This window comes from Oncorhynchus clarkii, chromosome 6 (assembly GCF_045791955.1).
Source record: "Oncorhynchus clarkii lewisi isolate Uvic-CL-2024 chromosome 6, UVic_Ocla_1.0, whole genome shotgun sequence".
Classification (NCBI taxonomy): domain Eukaryota; kingdom Metazoa; phylum Chordata; class Actinopteri; order Salmoniformes; family Salmonidae; genus Oncorhynchus; species Oncorhynchus clarkii.
In genome coordinates, this window is record NC_092152.1 from 79,098,649 (window position 1) to 79,119,274 (window position 20,626).

The window sequence follows — 20,626 nt, forward strand, 5'->3', positions numbered from 1 at the left end:
ACATAACATAACATTCCAGACATATACAGAAGAGGGCAGTGTAACCTCAAAAAAACGTTTCTATTCCCAGCACGAACGGATAGTTTTGACGACACATGATTGGCTCTTGGTACAAGGAAGCAAACAGTTGATTGGTTCATTGTAAAAAAAACCCGGCAGAAGACAAGAGTGGACGAACAAAAATAACACAGGAGCCGCTGGAATAGCAACTGTTTATTTGCCAGGTAAAGTGCCCCGGCTATAGTTATTCTCCACGTACTAACGACGACACTGTCTTATGATATATTTCCCGCATCACATTGATGGGATGTCGCTTAATTTGTTGAATCTTATCAGTTTCCCCGCAACAAACAACAACTAGCTAGCTGGTTAGCATAGCGCGGTAACGAGCTACTTACTACACTATATCTACAGTAGGTTACTCATGAAATCTGGATAAATTAAGTTAGCTGCTAGCCAATCTATCTAGAAGCCTGGGTTTTTATTCGGGTTACGACTGTCTGTTTATATGTGTTGTAAACGTTGATTCCTCACACTTTGATGTGTGTAGCTAATATTGCACCTAGTTAGCTACCTTGGCTAAGTTAATATAATGTGAGCCAACCAGTCGGTAAGTTATTAGCTAACATTAGCTAGTAAAAGTCAAGAACGACACTGGCTGTAAGTCCGATGCAGAAGCCAGTGTTACAAAATGTCTCTTAGTCCTTGGATCATGACTCTGTTCCAATACATTACACATAAGTCATTGGATGAAGGCGTTTTCTACAAGGAGGGAGTTTTAAGATCCCAACGCTCAGTCTGAACATTTAACACGCGTCGCTGTTTTGGAAGAATATAAGGACCTTATCTTTCATATCAGCGAGACATATGTGTCAGAATGTAGTTGATACGTGCCCTGTTAGTGTTCCCCACACGGTCATTTCTCCATGTCACAGCGCTTGTTTACGAGGCAACAACCTGCGCTAATTAGCCATATACCATGCTCCAACACCTGTGTGGAAGTGTAGGTTCATCGGATAGAGGCACCCATAGCTGTTCAAAACTGCTGCAGGAACCCCCTGTTTGTTCTTCTATTTGTCCATTTTAAAGCTATGACTCTGGTAGGCAGAGGCTCTCCAGTACAGTAGCTGTCGGTAATACACCATAACGTTGGGATGCCGATAAATCCCACAGGAAGCGACGGGGACAACGGTAGCTAACTATAGATAGTACACGCCTGTAGACAGAGTCCTTCGCCCCAGTTTGTCGGGCACGGTTTCCCCCGATACACAGCAGGCGGGGTCTTGGCCCTGTATAACACATGTTTCCAACGCCATATCGCAAGTGACGATTATTCAATTTTCCAAACATTAAACAACGTTAGGTTTGTAGGGGGAGGCAGAATGGCCGGCAGACGACTGTAGGGGGGAGGCAGAATGGCCGGCAGACGACTGTAGGGGGGAGGCAGAATGGCCGGCAGACGACTGTAGGGGGGAGGCAGAATGGCCGGCAGACGACTGTAGGGGGGAGGCAGAATGGCCGGCAGACGACTGTAGGGGGGAGGCAGAATGGCCGGCAGACGACTGTAGGGGGGAGGCAGAATGGCCGACGACTGTAGGGGGGAGGCAGAATGGCCGACGACTGTAGGGGGAGGCAGAATGGCCGACGACTGTAGGGGGGAGGCAGAATGGCCGACGACTGTAGGGGGGAGGCAGAATGGCCGACGACTGTAGGGGGGAGGCAGAATGGCCGACGACTGTAGGGGGGAGGCAGAATGGCCGACGACTGTAGGGGGGAGGCAGAATGGCCGACGACTGTAGGGGGGAGGCAGAATGGCCGACGACTGTAGGGGGGAGGCAGAATGGCCGACGACTGTAGGGGGGAGGCAGAATGGCCGACGACTGTAGGGGGGAGGCAGAATGGCCGACGACTGTAGGGGGGAGGCAGAATGGCCGACGACTGTAGAGGGGAGGCAGAATGGCCGACGACAGTAGGGGGAGGCAGAATGGCCGACGACTGTAGAGGGAGGCAGAATGGCCGACGACAGTAGGGGGAGACAGGAGAGCCGACGACAGTAGGGGGAGACAGGAGAGCTAGGTGAAGTTATGGTAGCTGTATATATAGCTAGGTGAAGTTATGGTAGCTGTATTTATAGCTAGGTGAAGTTATGGTAGCTGTATTTATAGCTAGGTGAAGTTATGGTAGCTGTATTTATAGCTAGGTGAAGTTATGGTAGCTGTATATATAGCTAGGTGAAGTTATGGTAGCTGTATTTATAGCTAGGTGAAGTTATGGTAGCTGTATTTATAGCTAGGTGAAGTTATGGTAGCTGTATTTATAGCTAGGTGAAGTTATGGTAGCTGTATTTATAGCTAGGTGAAGTTATGGTAGCTGTATATATAGCTAGGTGAAGTTATGGTAGCTGTATATATAGCTAGGTGAAGTTATGGTAGCTGTATATATAGCTAGGTGAAGTTATGGTAGCTGTATTTATAGCTAGGTGAAGTTATGGTAGCTGTATTTATAGCTAGGTGAAGTTATGGTAGCTGTATTTATAGCTAGGTGAAGTTATGGTAGCTGTATATATAGCTAGGTGAAGTTATGGTAGCTGTATTTATAGCTAGGTGAAGTTATGGTAGCTGTATATATAGCTAGGTGAAGTTATGGTAGCTGTATATATAGCTAGGTGAAGTTATGGTAGCTGTATATATAGCTAGGTGAAGTTATGGTAGCTGTATATATAGCTAGGTGAAGTTATGGTAGCTGTATATATAGCTAGGTGAAGTTATGGTAGCTGTATATATAGCTAGGTGAAGTTATGGTAGCTGTATATATAGCTAGGTGAAGTTATGGTAGCTGTATATATAGCTAGGTGAAGTTATGGTAGCTGTATATATAGCTAGGTGAAGTTATGGTAGCTGTATTTATAGCTAGGTGAAGTTATGGTAGCTGTATATATAGCTAGGTGAAGTTATGGTAGCTGTATATATAGCTAGGTGAAGTTATGGTAGCTGTACATATAGCTAGGTGAAGTTATGGTAGCTGTATATATAGCTAGGTGAAGTTATGGTAGCTGTATATATAGCTAGGTGAAGTTATGGTAGCTGTATATATAGCTAGGTGAAGTTATGGTAGCTGTATTTATAGCTAGGTGAAGTTATGGTAGCTGTATATATAGCTAGGTGAAGTTATGGTAGCTGTATTTATAGCTAGGTGAAGTTATGGTAGCTGTATATATAGCTAGGTGAAGTTATGGTAGCTGTATTTATAGCTAGGTGAAGTTATGGTAGCTGTATATATAGCTAGGTGAAGTTATGGTAGCTGTATATATAGCTAGGTGAAGTTATAGTAGCTGTATATATAGCTAGGTGAAGTTATGGTAGCTGTATATATAGCTAGGTGAAGTTATGGTAGCTGTATATATAGCTAGGTGAAGTTATGGTAGCTGTATATATAGCTAGGTGAAGTTATGGTAGCTGTATATATAGCTAGGTGAAGTTATGGTAGCTGTATTTATAGCTAGGTGAAGTTATGGTAGCTGTATATATAGCTAGGTGAAGTTATGGTAGCTGTATATATAGCTAGGTGAAGTTATAGTAGCTGTATATATAGCTAGGTGAAGTTATGGTAGCTGTATTTATAGCTAGGTGAAGTTATGGTAGCTGTATATATAGCTAGGTGAAGTTATGGTAGCTGTATATATAGCTAGGTGAAGTTATGGTAGCTGTATTTATAGCTAGGTGAAGTTATGGTAGCTGTATATATAGCTAGGTGAAGTTATGGTAGCTGTATATATAGCTAGGTGAAGTTATGGTAGCTGTATTTATAGCTAGGTGAAGTTATGGTAGCTGTATATATAGCTAGGTGAAGTTATGGTAGCTGTATTTATAGCTAGGTGAAGTTATGGTAGCTGTATATATAGCTAGGTGAAGTTATGGTAGCTGTATATATAGCTAGGTGAAGTTATGGTAGCTGTATATATAGCTAGGTGAAGTTATGGTAGCTGTATATATAGCTAGGTGAAGTTATGGTAGCTGTATATATAGCTAGGTGAAGTTATGGTAGCTGTATATATAGCTAGGTGAAGTTATGGTAGCTTTATTTATAGCTAGGTGAAGTTATGGTAGCTGTATATATAGCTAGGTGAAGTTATGGTAGCTGTATATATAGCTAGGTGAAGTTATGGTAGCTGTATTTATAGCTAGGTGAAGTTATGGTAGCTGTATATATAGCTAGGTGAAGTTATGGTAGCTGTATATATAGCTAGGTGAAGTTATGGTAGCTGTATATATAGCTAGGTGAAGTTATGGTAGCTGTATATATAGCTAGGTGAAGTTATGGTAGCTGTATTTATAGCTAGGTGAAGTTATGGTAGCTGTATATATAGCTAGGTGAAGTTATGGTAGCTGTATTTATAGCTAGGTGAAGTTATGGTAGCTGTATATATAGCTAGGTGAAGTTATGGTAGCTGTATTTATAGCTAGGTGAAGTTATGGTAGCTGTATATATAGCTAGGTGAAGTTATGGTAGCTGTATATATAGCTAGGTGAAGTTATGGTAGCTGTATATATAGCTAGGTGAAGTTATGGGAGCTGTATATATAGCTAGGTGAAGTTATGGTAGCTGTATATATAGCTAGGTGAAGTTATGGTAGCTGTATTTATAGCTAGGTGAAGTTATGGTAGCTGTATATATAGCTAGGTGAAGTTATGGTAGCTGTATATATAGCTAGGTGAAGTTATGGTAGCTGTATATATAGCTAGGTGAAGTTATGGTAGCTGTATATATAGCTAGGTGAAGTTATGGTAGCTGTATATATAGCTAGGTGAAGTTATGGTAGCTGTATATATAGCTAGGTGAAGTTATGGTAGCTGTATATATAGCTAGGTGAAGTTATGGTAGCTGTATATATAGCTAGGTGAAGTTATGGTAGCTGTATATATAGCTAGGTGAAGTTATGGTAGCTGTATTTATAGCTAGGTGAAGTTATGGTAGCTGTATTTATAGCTAGGTGAAGTTATGGTAGCTGTATATATAGCTAGGTGAAGTTATGGTAGCTGTATATATAGCTAGGTGAAGTTATGGTAGCTGTATATATAGCTAGGTGAAGTTATGGTAGCTGTATATATAGCTAGGTGAAGTTATGGTAGCTGTATATATAGCTAGGTGAAGTTATGGTAGCTGTATATATAGCTAGGTGAAGTTATGGTAGCTGTATATATAGCTAGGTGAAGTTATGGTAGCTGTATTTATAGCTAGGTGAAGTTATGGTAGCTGTATATATAGCTAGGTGAAGTTATGGTAGCTGTATATATAGCTAGGTGAAGTTATGGTAGCTGTATATATAGCTAGGTGAAGTTATGGTAGCTGTATATATAGCTAGGTGAAGTTATGGTAGCTGTATATATAGCTAGGTGAAGTTATGGTAGCTGTATTTATAGCTTACCTCCTTTGCTTGTGTTTTTATATATTTTATAGTGCTATATATTGATTACTGCATTGTTGGGGAAAGAGTTGTCAAGAAAGGCATTTCACTGTACTCGTGAACACGACAATAAAACGTCACATGTAATCCCCCTCTTCTTCCTTGCAGGAGCCCAGTGATAAAGGAACCATGGTCGATCCAATGGAGAATGGCTTGTTTGACATTCCTGACTATGACAACACAGATGACGAGACCTTTCCTCCTCTCCCCCCTCCCTTCTCACCAGGAGAGGGAGGAGATCCTTTTACAGGTGAGGACAATGACAACTGTAGCTCACCAGTACCTAGCCTGGTTCCAGATCGGGTTGTGTTATTTTGCCGACTGCCATGGTTGCTGTCATGCTTATGATGATCTGGGACCAGACTAGACACACAATACCCAACACAAACCTGTGTGTCTACAGGTAGACTGATATGACATCATCATCATTATTACTATTATTATATACACAGCTGGGAGACTTCCTGCTTACTGACATCACAGACAATATAATGGGTAGATATAGATAAGACATCATTATTATTATTGTTATTATATACACAGCTGGGAGACTTCCTGCTTACTGACATCACAGACAATATAATGGATAGATATACTTTCCATTGATGGCTGTTAATGTTGTTCAGGGGAGGAGGGAGGAGAGATCTCCAAGCTGGCCGAAGTCCCTGTTGCCAAGAGGAGAGGCGTCAAGAGACCACAGCCGAAACTGGACTCTCAGAGGTACGTGTGTATTAGCCTGGAGACGGGCATAAATGAGCGTTTGGATCAGGAACCTCTACAGGCCAGAATGTTGAATAAAATTATATTTTCACGTACTTTACCGGTTGTCTGTGTGGCTGGTCCTTTTGATGGTAGAAATGTGAGAACCATGTGAACAGGCTGGGCTAGTGTGCATGTAGCAGAACCATGTCAACAGGCTGGGCCAGTGTGCATGTAGCAGAACCATGTCAACAGGCTGGGCCAGTGTGCATGTAGCAGAACCATGTGAACAGGCTGGGCCAGTGTGCATGTAGCAGAACCATGTCAACAGGCTGGGCCAGTGTGCATGTAGCAGAACCATGTGCACAGGCTGGGCCAGTGTGCATGTAGCAGAACCATGTGAACAGGCTGGGCCAGTGTGCATGTAGCAGAACCATGTGAACAGGCTGGGCCAGTGTGCATGTAGCAGAACCATGTCAACAGGCTGGGCCAGTGTGCATGTAGCAGAACCATGTCAACAGGCTGGGCCAGTGTGCATGTAGCAGAACCATGTCAACAGGCTGGGCTAGTGTGCATGTAGCAGAACCATGTGAACAGGCTGGGCCAGTGTGCATGTAGCAGAACCATGTGAACAGGCTGGGCCAGTGTGCATGCAGCAGAACCATGTCAACAGGCTGGGCTAGTGTGCATGTAGCAGAACCATGTGAACAGGCTGGGCCAGTGTGCATGTAGCAGAACCATGTCAACAGGCTGGGCCAGTGTGCATGTAGCAGAACCATGTGAACAGGCTGGGCTAGTGTGCATGTAGCAGAACCATGTGAACAGGCTGGGCTAGTGTGCATGTAGCAGAACCATGTGAACAGGCTGGGCCAGTGTGCATGTAGCAGAACCATGTGAACAGGCTGGGCTAGTGTGCATGTAGCAGAACCATGTGAACAGGCTGGGCCAGTGTGCATGTAGCAGAACCATGTCAACAGGCTGGGCCAGTGTGCATGTAGCAGAACCATGTCAACAGGCTGGGCCAGTGTGCATGTAGCAGAACCATGTGAACAGGCTGGGCCAGTGTGCATGTAGCAGAACCATGTCAACAGGCTGGGCCAGTGTGCATGTAGCAGAACCATGTGAACAGGCTGGGCCAGTGTGCATGTAGCAGAACCATGTGAACAGGCTGGGCTAGTGTGCATGTAGCAGAACCATGTGAACAGGCTGGGCCAGTGTGCATGTAGCAGAACCATGTGAACAGGCTGGGCCAGTGTGCATGTAGCAGAACCATGTCAACAGGCTGGGCTAGTGTGCATGTAGCAGAACCATGTGAACAGGCTGGGCTAGTGTGCATGTAGCAGAACCATGTGAACAGGCTGGGCCAGTGTGCATGTAGCAGAACCATGTGAACAGGCTGTGCCAGTGTGCATGTAGCAGAACCATGTGAACAGGCTGGGCCAGTGTGCATGTAGCAGAACCATGTGAACAGGCTGGGCTAGTGTGCATGTAGCAGAACCATGTGAACAGGCTGGGCTAGTGTGCATGTAGCAGAACCATGTGAACAGGCTGGGCCAGTGTGCATGTAGCAGAACCATGTGCACAGGCTGGGCCAGTGTGCATGTAGCAGAACCATGTAAACAGGCTGGGCTAGGGTGCATGTGTCTCCTGCATGTATCTTGTGAGCATGCATCAGGTGACATATGAACGTACAACCAGTGATTTGAACAGTTGTGTAATTCTACTTTCCTGTGGATATACTGAGTACGGTTACATACACACTAATAATGTGATTTATTATGGATAGTCAAATTATAAGGGCTCAATTAAAAAATGTTTACATGCTTTGTAAGAAGAAGGATTCCCCCTAATAACCCTGTTTCCACGGAGACGTCTGAAAAAGGCTCCCTGACAAATGCAGAACATCACCAGTCTAAATTAACATTCTACCACAGCGAACATGTTATTTTTTTGAGAAGCATATTTGATTCTGAGTTGGGACATTGTAAAGTTTGTACGTGAGAACTATTTCTAAAACCCGTACGTATATTCAGTTGTTCCGAACTCACTTCACTAAAGAGGGAGGCTCTCGGCTGGTGTCAGCACAGGTGCACATCAAACACACCACTGGAACAAGAGGGAGGCTCTCGGCTGGTGTCAGCACAGGCGCAGATCAAACATACCACTTCACTAAAGAGGGAGGCTCTCGGCTGGTGTCAGCACAGGTGCAGATCAAACATACCACTTCACTAAAGAGGGAGGCTCTCGGCTGGTGTCAGCACAGGTGCAGATCAAACACACCACTTCACTAAAGAGGGAGGCTCTCGGCTGGTGTCAGCACAGGTGCAGATCAAACACACCACTTCACTAAAGAGGGAGGCTCTCGGCTGGTGTCAGCACAGGTGCAGATCAAACACACCACTTCACTAAAGAGGGAGGCTCTCGGCTGGTGTCAGCACAGGTGCAGATCAAACACACCACTTCACTAAAGAGGGAGGCTCTCGGCTGGTGTCAGCACAGGTGCAGATCAAACACACCACTTCACTAAAGAGGGAGGCTCTCGGCTGGTGTCAGCACAGGCGCAGATCAAACACACCACTGGGACGCCGGTTTAAGGTGTTTACACGTCCTAATCATTTGAAAGACTGCTCAGAAAAGCAGGTGTTTTCATTGGCGTATGTTTACTTCAATTATGACCTCACGCCGATTTAAGAAAAGCAGAGTAAGGTGTTTACATGACTAATGCCATACTCGACCTTCTGACACAATCAGTTTAATATCAATAAATAATATCAAATATTTAAAAAACGATGTAAACATAGTCATTGTCTCAAATTCCTACCTGCAAAAGGACCAACCACACACACAACCGGTAAATCAAGTTCAAATATAATTGTATTCAACATTATAGCTTGTACAGGTCATGAGAGAGAGAGAGAACTTTCCTAATCCAAACGCTCATTTATGCCCGACCATGAAAATCGATGTCTGGTTTTGGCATATTGTCCCTGTTCTGTTACAACCGAAGGACTTAAAAAAAAAAACCACACAAAGGTTTTGATGATCAAGTCATTGTTGATTCTCTTTTGTCTTTGCAGCAACATTGCAGAGCTGTTTGATGTTTGGAAGTTGAATAGCCGGTGTTTTTGTTGACATGTTTTACTCCAGGCTGACATCAGAAAGAGGACTTCCGGCTCTTCGCAGCCTGTTTGACAACGTTCATTTCAAAGGCAAAGGACACGAGGTAAAGGCTAACGGCAGATTCAAGTATTGTGTCTCTGTTGGGCAGATGGGTCTGTTTTGTCTGTTGTTTTTTAACTCAAAGTGAAAGGCATCGATGTTTGCCGAAAGGTTATCCAGTTGACTCCCACTGCAGCCAAAGGGTGTGATGTATGTGTGTTTCCTACTCCCACAGCAGCCAAAAGGTGTTGATGTATGTGTTTCCCACTCCCACAGCAGCCAAAGGGTGTTGATGTATGTGTGTTTCCCACTCCCACAGCAGCCAAAGGGTGTTGATGTATGTGTTTCCCACTCCCACAGCAGCCAAAGGGTGTTGATGTATGTGTGTTTCCCACTCCCACAGCAGCCAAAGGGTGTTGATGTATGTGTGTTTCCCACTCCCACAGCAGCCAAAGGGTGTGATGTATGTGTGTTTCCCACCAGGCTGAGGACTTGCGGGTGCTGATGCAGAGGATGGAGAACTGGGCTCACAGGCTGTACCCCAAACTACCGTTTGAAGACTTCATAGACAAACTGGAGACGCTGGGCAGCAAGAAAGAAGTCCAGGTCAGACTGACACGCCCTTGTTGTTATAACCAGGCCCTTGTTGTTCTAACCAACATGCAGGTCAGACTGACAGGCCCTTGTTGTTATAACCAACATGCAGGTCAGACTGACAGGCCCTTGTTGTTATAACCAACACCCAGGTCAGACTGACACGCCCTTGTTGTTCTAATCAACACCCAGGTCAGACTGACAGGCCCTTGTTGTTATAATCAACATCCAGGTCAGACTGACAGGCCCTTGTTGTTATAACCAACATCCAGATCAGACTGACAGGCCCTTGTTGTTATAACCAGGCCCTTGTTGTTATAACCAACATGCAGGCCAGACTGACAGGCCCTTGTTGTTATAACCAACATCCAGGTCAGACTGACACGCCCTTGTTGTTATAACCAACATCCAGGTCAGACTGACAGGCCCTTGTTGTTATAACCAGGCCCTTGTTGTTATAACCAACATGCAGGTCAGACTGACAGGCCCTTGTTGTTATAACCAACATGCAGGTCAGACTGACAAGCCCTTGTTGTTATAACCAACATGCAGGTCAGACTGACAGGCCCTTGTTGTTATAACCAACATGCAGGTCAGACTGACAAGCCCTTGTTGTTATAACCAACACCCAGGTCAGACTGACAGGCCCTTGTTGTTATAACCAACACCCAGGTCAGACTGACAGGCCCTTGTTGTTATAACCAACATCCAGGTCAGACTGACAGGCCCTTGTTGTTCTAACCAACATCTCGAGGTGTGGTGGTGTCCGTGGAAGTCGTAAGGTCTGAATGTTTTGTTTTCTCAGACGTGTCTCAAGAGAATACGGTTGGACATGCCGCTAACACATGAAGACTTCATAGGAGACGACGGTGAGAGGACAACGTCACCAACTACATTTAGTGTTAGAAAGGATTCACTACGTGTCAAGTGACTCAGAGTGGGAGTGCTGATTTTAGGATCAGTTTTGCCTTGTACACAACAGTGAATAAGATTATACGTACAGGGAGGACCTGATCCGAGATCAGAACTCCTACTCTGAGACGCTTCACACATACAGTCCCAGATCAATAGTAGTGTCTAGAGGTAGATATAACACAGTCCCAGATCAATAGTAGTGTCTAGAGGTAGATATGACACAGTCCCAGATCAATAGTATTGTCTAGAGGTAGATATGACACAATCCCAGATCAATAGTAGTAGTATTGTCTAGAGGTAGATATGACACAGTCCCAGATCAATAGTAGTATTATCTAGAGGTAGATATGACACAGTCCCAGATCAATAGTATTATCTAGAGGTAGATATAACACAGTCCCAGATCAATAGTATTATCTAGAGGTAGATATGACACAGTCCCAGATCAATAGTAGTGTCTAGAGGTAGATATGACACAGTCCCAGATCAATAGTAGTGTCTAGAGGTAGATATGACACAGTCCCAGATCAATAGTAGTATTATCTAGAGGTAGATATGACACAGTCCCAGATCAATAGTATTATCTAGAGGTAGATATGACACAGTCCCAGATCAATAGTAGTGTCTAGAGGTAGATATGACACAGTCCCAGATCAATAGTATTGTCTAGAGGTTGATATGACACAGTCCCAGATCAATAGTAGTGTCTAGAGGTAGATATAACACAGTCCCAGATCAATAGTAGTATTATCTAGAGGTAGATATGACACAGTCCCAGATCAATAGTAGCAGTATTGTCTAGAGGTACAGTGCCTTGCGAAAGTATTCGGCCCCCTTGAACTTTGCGACCTTTTGCCACATTTCAGGCTTCAAACATAAAGATATAAAACTGTATTTTTTTTGTGAAGAATCAACAACAAGTGGGACACAATCATGAAGTGGAACGACATTTCTTGGATATTTCAAACTTTTTTAACAAATCAAAAACTGAAAAATTGGGCGTGCAAAATTATTCAGCCCCTTTACTTTCAGTGCAGCAAACTCTCTCCAGAAGTTCAGTGAGGATCTCTGAATGATCCAATGTTGACCTAAATGACTAATGATGATAAATACAATCCACCTGTGTGTAATCAAGTCTCCGTATAAATGCACCTGCACTGTGATAGTCTCAGAGGTCCGTCAAAAGCGCAGAGAGCATCATGAAGAACAAGGAACACACCAGGCAGGTCCGAGATACTGTTGTGAAGAAGTTTAAAGCCGGATTTGGATTCAAAAAGATTTCCCAAGCTTTAAACATCCCAAGGAGCACTGTGCAAGCGATAATATTGAAATGGAAGGAGTATCAGACCACTGCAAATCTACCAAGACCTGGCCGTCCCTCTAAACTTTCAGCTCATACAAGGAGAAGACTGATCAGAGATGCAGCCAAGAGGCCCATGATCACTCTGGATGAACTGCAGAGATCTACAGCTGAGGTGGGAGACTCTGTCCATAGGACAACAATCAGTCGTATATTGCACAAATCTGGCCTTTATGGAAGAGTGGCAAGAAGAAAGCCATTTCTTAAAGATATCCATAAAAAGTGTAGTTTAAAGTTTGCCACAAGCCACCTGGGAGACACACCAAACATGTGGAAGAAGGTGCTCTGGTCAGATGAAACCAAAATTGAACTTTTTGGCAACAATGCAAAACGTTATGTTTGGCGTAAAAGCAACACAGCTCATCACCCTGAACACACCATCCCCACTGTCAAACATGGTGGTGGCAGCATCATGGTTTGGGCCAGCTTTTCTTCAGCAGGGACAGGGAAGATGGTTAAAATTGATGGGAAGATGGTTGGAGCCAAATACAGGACCATTCTGGAAGAAAACCTGATGGAGTCTGCAAAAGACCTGAGACTGGGATGGAGATTTGTCTTCCAACAAGACAATGATCTAAAACATAAAGCAAAATCTACAATGGAATGGTTCAAAAATAAACATATCCAGGTGTTAGAATGGCCAAGTCAAAGTTCAGACCTGAATCCAATCGAGAATCTGTGGAAAGAACTGAAAACTGCTGTTCACAAATGCTCTCCATCCAACCTCACTGAGCTCGAGCTGTTTTGCAAGGAGAAATGGGAAAAAATGTCAGTCTCTCGATGTGCAAAACTGATAGAGACATACCCCAAACGACTTACAGCTGTAATCGCAGCAAAAGGTGGCGCTACAAAGTATTAACTTAAGGGGACTGAATAATTTTGCACGCCCAATTTTTCAGTTTTTGATTTGTTAAAAAAGTTTGAAATATCCAATAAATGTCGGTCCACTTCATGATTGTGTCCCACTTGTTGTTGATTCTTCACAAAAAAATACAGTTTTATATCTTTATGTTTGAAGCCTGAAATGTGGCAAAAGGTCGCAAAGTTCAAGGGGGCCGAATACTTTCGCAAGGCACTGTAGATATGACTCAGTCCCAGATCAATAGTAGTAGTAGTATTGTCTAGAGGTTGATATAACACAGTCCCAGATCAATAGTAGTGTCTAGAGGTAGATATGACACAGTCCCAGATCAATAGTAGTAGTATTGTCTAGAGGTAGATATGACACAGTCCCAGATCAATAGTAGTAGTAGTATTGTCTAGAGGTTGATATAACACAGTCCCAGATCAATAGTAGTGTCTAGAGGTAGATATAACACAGTCCCAGATCAATAGTAGTAGTATTGTCTAGAGGTAGATATGACACAGTCCCAGATCAATAGTAGTGTCTAGAGGTAGATATAACACAGTCCCAGATCAATAGTAGTAGTATTGTCTAGAGGTTGATATAACACAGTCCCAGATCAATAGTAGTGTCTAGAGGTAGATATAACACAGTCCCAGATCAATAGTAGTATTATCTAGAGGTAGATATGACACAGTCCCAGATCAATAGTAGTGTCTAGAGGTAGATATGACACAGTCCCAGATCAATAGTAGTAGTATTGTCTGGAGGTTGATATGACACAGTCCCAGATCAATAGTAGTAGTATTGTCTAGAGGTAGATTTGACACAGTCCCAGATCAATAGTGGTGTCTAGAGGTAGATATGACACAGTCCCAGATCAATAGTAGTGTCTAGAGGTAGATATGACACAGTCCCAGATCAATAGTAGTAGTATTGTCTAGAGGTAGATTTGACACAGTCCCAGATCAATAGTGGTGTCTAGAGGTAGATATGACACAGTCCCAGATCAATAGTGGTGTCTAGAGGTAGATATGACACAGTCCCAGATCAATAGTAGTAGTATTGTCTAGAGGTAGATATAACACAGTCCCAGATCAATAGTAGTAGTATTGTCTAGAGGTAGATATGACACAGTCCCAGATCAATAGTAGTAGTGTCTAGAGGTTGATATGACACAGTCCCAGATCAATAGTAGTGTCTAGAGGTAGATATAACACAGTCCCAGATCAATAGTAGTAGTAGTGTCTATAGGTAGATATGACACAGTCCCAGATCAATAGTAGTGTCTAGGGGTAGATATGACACAGTCCCAGATCAATAGTAGTAGTAGTAGTGTCTATAGGTAGATATGACACAGTCCCAGATCAATAGTAGTGTCTAGGGGTAGATATGACACAGTCCCAGATCAATAGTAGTAGTAGTGTCTAGAGGTAGATATGACACAGTCCCAGATCAATAGTAGTAGTAGTGTCTATAGGTAGATATGACACAGTCCCAGATCAATAGTAGTGTCTAGAGGTAGATATAACACAGTCCCAGATCAATAGTAGTAGTAGTGTCTATAGGTAGATATGACACAGTCCCAGATCAATAGTAGTGTCTAGAGGTAGATTTGACACAGTCCCAGATCAATAGTAGTGTCTAGAGGTAGATATGACACAGTCCCAGATCAATAGTAGTGTCTAGAGGTAGATATGACACAGTCCCAGATCAATAGTAGTGTCTAGAGGTAGATATGACACAGTCCCAGATCAATAGTAGTGTCTAGGGGTAGATATGACACAGTCCCAGATCAATAGTAGTGTCTAGGGGTAGATATGACACAGTCCCAGATCAATAGTATTATCTAGAGGTAGATATGACACAGTCCCAGATCAATAGTAGTGTCTAGGGGTAGATATGACACAGTCCCAGATCAATAGTATTATCTAGAGGTAGATTTGACTCAGTCCCAGATCAATAGTAGTAGTAGTGTCTAGGGGTAGATTTGATGTAGTAGTAGATTTGTATTGGTTTATAGCGGTCATGAACTGATTTTACAAAATGAGATTTGGGCATTCAGTATTTTATCTGACACATCCATTGATCCAGGTGAGGACGACACCGCGGCGTCGAGAGACGGGCGTGTCGTCAACCATGACGACCCAGACCCGTTTGGAGACGGAGGTTTCGCTGAAGACCCCCCAGGACGGGTCCCCTCTACCCCAGCCCCCTCCCTGTTCCCTTCCTCTCAGGCTGGCCCGGTCCACTCCACCCCAGCCCCCTCCCTGTTCCCTTCCTCTCAGGCTGGCTCGGTCCACTCCACCCCAGCCCCCTCCCTGTTCCCTTCCTCCCAGGCTGGCCCGGTCCACTCCACCCCAGCCCCCTCCCTGACAGAGGAACAGCAGAGACGTATAGAACTCAACAAACGGCTTGCCTTGGAGAGGAGACTGGCCCGCATGCAGCAACACACAGGTCAGACACGCAGCAACACACAGGTCAGACACGCAGCAACACACAGGTCAGACACGCAGCAACACACAGGTCAGACACGACATCACACTCAGAGAGGAGACTGGCCCGCATGCAGCAACACACAGGTCAGACACGAAATCACACTCAGAGAGGAGACTGGCCCGCATGCAGCAACACACAGGTCAGACACGACATCACACTCAGAGAGGAGACTGGCCCGCATGCAGCAACACACAGGTCAGACACGACATCACACTTAGAGAGGAGACTGGCCCGCATGCAGCAACACACAGGTCAGACACGACATCACACTCAGAGAGGAGACTGGCCCGCATGCAGCAACACACAGGTCAGACACGACATCACACTCAGAGAGGAGACTGGCCCGCATGCAGCAACACACAGGTCAGACACGACATCACACTCAGAGATGAGACTGGCCCGCATGCAGCAACACACAGGTCAGACACGACATCACACTCAGAGATGAGACTGGCCCGCATGCAGCAACACACAGGTCAGACACGCAGCAACACACAGGTCAGACACGCAGCAACACACAGGTCAGACACGACATCACACTCAGAGAGGAGACTGGCCCGCATGCAGCAACACACAGGTCAGACACGACATCACACTCAGAGAGGAGACTGGCCTGCATGCAGCAACACACAGGTCAGACACGACATCACACTCAGAGAGGAGACTGGCCCGCATGCAGCAACACACAGGTCAGACACGACATCACACTCAGAGAGGAGACTGGCCCTCATGCAGCAACACACAGGTCAGACACGACATCACACTCAGAGAGGAGACTGTCCCGCATGCAGCAACACACAGGTCAGACACGACATCACACTCAGAGAGGAGACTGGCCCGCATGCAGCAACACACAGGTCAGACACGACATCACACTCAGAGAGGAGACTGGCCCGCATGCAGCAACACACAGGTCAGACACGACATCACACTCAGAGAGGAGACTGGCCCGCATGCAGCAACACACAGGTCAGACACGACATCACACTCAGAGAGGAGACTGGCCTGCATGCAGCAACACACAGGTCAGACACGACATCACACTCAGAGAGGAGACTGGCCCGCATGCAGCAACACACAGGTCAGACACGACATCACACTCAGAGAGGAGACTGGCCCGCATGCAGCAACACACAGGTCAGACACGACATCACACTCAGAGAGGAGACTGGCCTGCATGCAGCAACACACAGGTCAGACACGACATCACACTCAGAGAGGAGACTGGCCCTCATGCAGCAACACACAGGTCAGACACGACATCACACTCAGAGAGGAGACTGGCCCGCATGCAGCAACACACAGGTCAGACACGACATCACACTTAGAGAGGAGACTGGCCCTCATGCAGCAACACACAGGTCAGACACGACATCACACTCAGAGAGGAGACTGGCCCGCATGCAGCAACACACAGGTCAGACACGACATCACACTCAGAGAGGAGACTGGCCTGCATGCAGCAACACACAGGTCAGACACGACATCACACTCAGAGAGGAGACTGGCCTGCATGCAGCAACACACAGGTCAGACACGACATCACACTCAGAGAGGAGACTGGCCCGCATGCAGCAACACACAGGTCAGACACGACATCACACTCAGAGAGGAGACTGGCCTGCATGCAGCAACACACAGGTCAGACACGACATCACACTCAGAGAGGAGACTGGCCCGCATGCAGCAACACACAGGTCAGACACGACATCACACTCAGAGAGGAGACTGGCCCGCACGCAGCAACACACAGGTCAGACACGACATCACACTCAGAGAGGAGACTGGCCTGCATGCAGCAACACACAGGTCAGACACGACATCACACTCAGAGAGGAGACTGGCCCGCATGCAGCAACACACAGGTCAGACACGACATCACACTCAGAGAGGAGACTGGCCCTCATGCAGCAACACACATGTCAGACACGACATCACACTCAGAGAGGAGACTGGCCCTCATGCAGCAACACACAGGTTAGACACGACATCACACTCAGAGAGGAGACTGGCCTGCATGCAGCAACACACAGGTCAGACACGACATCACACTCAGAAAGGAGACTGGCCCGCATGCAGCAACACACAGGTCAGACACGACATCACACTCAGAGAGGAGACTGGCCCGCATGCAGCAACACACAGGTCAGACACGACATCACACTCAGAGAGGAGACTGGCCCGCATGCAGCAACACACAGGTCAGACACGACATCACACTCAGAGAGGAGACTGGCCCGCATGCAGCAACACACAGGTCAGACACGACATCACACTCAGAGAGGAGACTGGCCCGCATGCAGCAACACACAGGTCAGACACGACATCACACTCAGAGAGGAGACTGGCCCGCATGCAGCAACACACAGGTCAGACACGACATCACACTCAGAGAGGAGACTGGCCTGCATGCAGCAACACACAGGTCAGACACGCAGCAACACACAGGTCAGACACGACATCACACTCAGAGAGGAGACTGGCCTGCATGCAGCAACACACAGGTCAGACACGACATCACACTCAGAAAGGAGACTGGCCCGCATGCAGCAACACACAGGTCAGACACGACATCACACTCAGAGAGGAGACTGGCCCGCATGCAGCAACACACAGGTCAGACACGACATCACACTCAGAGAGGAGACTGGCCCGCATGCAGCAACACACAGGTCAGACACGACATCACACTCAGAGAGGAGACTGGCCCTCATGCAGCAACACACAGGTCAGACACGACATCACACTCAGAGAGGAGACTGGCCCGCATGCAGCAACACACAGGTCAGACACGACATCACACTCAGAGAGGAGACTGGCCCGCATGCAGCAACACACAGGTCAGACACGACATCACACTCAGAGAGGAGACTGGCCCGCATGCAGCAACACACAGGTCAGACACGACATCACACTCAGAGAGGAGACTGGCCTGCATGCAGCAACACACAGGTCAGACACGACATCACACTCAGAGAGGAGACTGGCCCGCATGCAGCAACACACAGGTCAGACACGACATCACACTCAGAGAGGAGACTGGCCCGCATGCAGCAACACACAGGTCAGACACGACATCACACTCAGAGAGGAGACTGGCCCGCATGCAGCAACACACAGGTCAGACACGACATCACACTCAGAGAGGAGACTGGCCCGCATGCAGCAACACACAGGTCAGACACGCAGCAACACACAGGTCAGACACGCAGCAACACACAGGTCAGACACGACATCACACTCAGAGAGGAGACTGGCCCGCATGCAGCAACACACAGGTCAGACACGACATCACACTCAGAGAGGAGACTGGCCCGCATGCAGCAACACACAGGTCAGACACGACATCACACTCAGAGAGGAGACTGGCCCGCATGCAGCAACACACAGGTCAGACACGACATCACACTCAGAGAGGAGACTGGCCTGCATGCAGCAACACACAGGTCAGACACGACATCACACTCAGAGAGGAGACTGGCCCGCATGCAGCAACACACAGGTCAGACACGACATCACACTCAGAGAGGAGACTGGCCCGCATGCAGCAACACACAGGTCAGACACGACATCACACTCAGAGAGGAGACTGGCCCGCATGCAGCAACACACAGGTCAGACACGACATCACACTCAGAGAGGAGACTGGCCCGCATGCAGCAACACACAGGTCAGACACGACATCACACTCAGAGAGGAGACTGGCCCGCATGCAGCAACACACAGGTCAGACACGACATCACACTCAGAGAGGAGACTGGCCTGCATGCAGCAACACACAGGTCAGACACGCAGCAACACACAGGTCAGACACGACATCACACTCAGAGAGGAGACTGGCCCGCATGCAGCAACACACAGGTCAGACACGACATCACACTCAGAGAGGAGACTGGCCCTCATGCAGCAACACACAGGTCAGACACGACATCACACTCAGAGAGGAGACTGGCCCGCATGCAGCAACACACAGGTCAGACACGACATCACACTCAGGCAGACATTTTGTACAGTGCAAAACATCTAAACTACCTGACATTGAGCTTGTTGGTGAGGATCGGCCTGATCAAGGCACAATCACTCATCTATTTGGGATGCGAGATGATTTGTAGATCAGTGATGCGCTGACCCTGTCAATCACACTGACTAACTTCATGTGCTGCATTGTTGACAATCCAATACATACATTTCCATTTTACCCTTGATGGAGGACAATAAAGTGTCTCCCTCCCTCTCAGATGGCTCCCAGGAGATGGCCACCCAATCAGCAGACGGACCATCTACCTCCCAGTCCCAGGAGATGGCCACCCAGTCAGCAGACGGACCATCTACCTCCCAGTCCCAGGAGATGGCCACCCAGTCAGCAGACAGACCATCTACCTCCCAGTCCCAGGAGATGGCCACCCAGTCAGCAGACGGACCATCTACCTCCCAGTCCCAGGAGATGGCCTCCAGCCAGTCAGCAGACGGACCATCTACCTCCCAGTCCCAGGAGATGGCCTCCACCCAGTCAGCAGACGGACCATCTACCTCCCAGTCCCAGGAGATGGCCTCCAGCCAGTCAGCAGACGGACCATCTACCTCCCAGTCCCAGGAGATGGCCACCCAGTCAGCAGACGGACCATCTACCTCCCAGTCCCAGGAGATGGCCTCCAGCCAGTCAGCAGATGGACCATCTACCTCCCAGTCCCTGGAGATGGCCACCCAGTCAGCAGACGGACCATCTACCTCCCAGTCCCAGGAGATGGCCACCCAGTCAGCAGACGGACCATCTACCTCCCAGTCCCAGGAGATGGCCACCCAGTCAGCAGACGGACCATCTACCTCCCAGTCCCAGGAGATGGCCACCCAGTCAGCAGACGGACCATCTACCTCCCAGTCCCAGGAGATGGCCTCCAGCCAGTCAGCAGACAGACCCTCCATGGTGTGTGAGGGAGCAGTAACCAGCCCTGTTCCTGAGATGAGCAACGGCAGCAGGGCCTGAGACACACACAGAACCGCTGACTCCCTGGTGTGTGAGGGAGCAGTAGCCAGCCCTGTTCCTGAGATGAGCAACGGCAGCAGGGCCTGAGACACACACAGAACCGCTGAC

General features: G+C 47.0%; 1 protein-coding gene across 1 annotated transcript; it reads left to right on the top strand.

Annotated features, from left to right (window-relative positions):
- Positions 1-1,177: 1,177 nt before the first annotated feature.
- On the top strand, positions 1,178-20,518 carry LOC139412448 (TIMELESS-interacting protein-like). Its single transcript, XM_071159237.1, has 8 exons — positions 1,178-1,191; positions 5,573-5,714; positions 6,091-6,184; positions 9,311-9,386; positions 9,806-9,928; positions 10,722-10,785; positions 15,130-15,492; positions 19,773-20,518. The coding sequence occupies exons 2-8, from the start codon at positions 5,594-5,596 to the stop codon at positions 20,516-20,518; spliced, it is 1,587 nt and encodes a 528-aa protein (XP_071015338.1). The 5' UTR covers positions 1,178-1,191; positions 5,573-5,593.
- Positions 20,519-20,626: the final 108 nt, after the last annotated feature.

Bases quoted from the DNA above. Each gene is read 5' to 3' on its own strand.
- LOC139412448 (XM_071159237.1), top strand. From the start codon at position 5,594: ATGGTCGATCCAATGGAGAATGGCTTGTTTGACATTCCTGACTATGAC. The intron at 6,185-9,310 runs GTACGTGTGTAT...GTTTTACTCCAG, and splicing joins CCGAAACTGGACTCTCAGAG to GCTGACATCAGAAAGAGGAC. The intron at 9,387-9,805 runs GTAAAGGCTAAC...GTTTCCCACCAG, and splicing joins TCAAAGGCAAAGGACACGAG to GCTGAGGACTTGCGGGTGCT.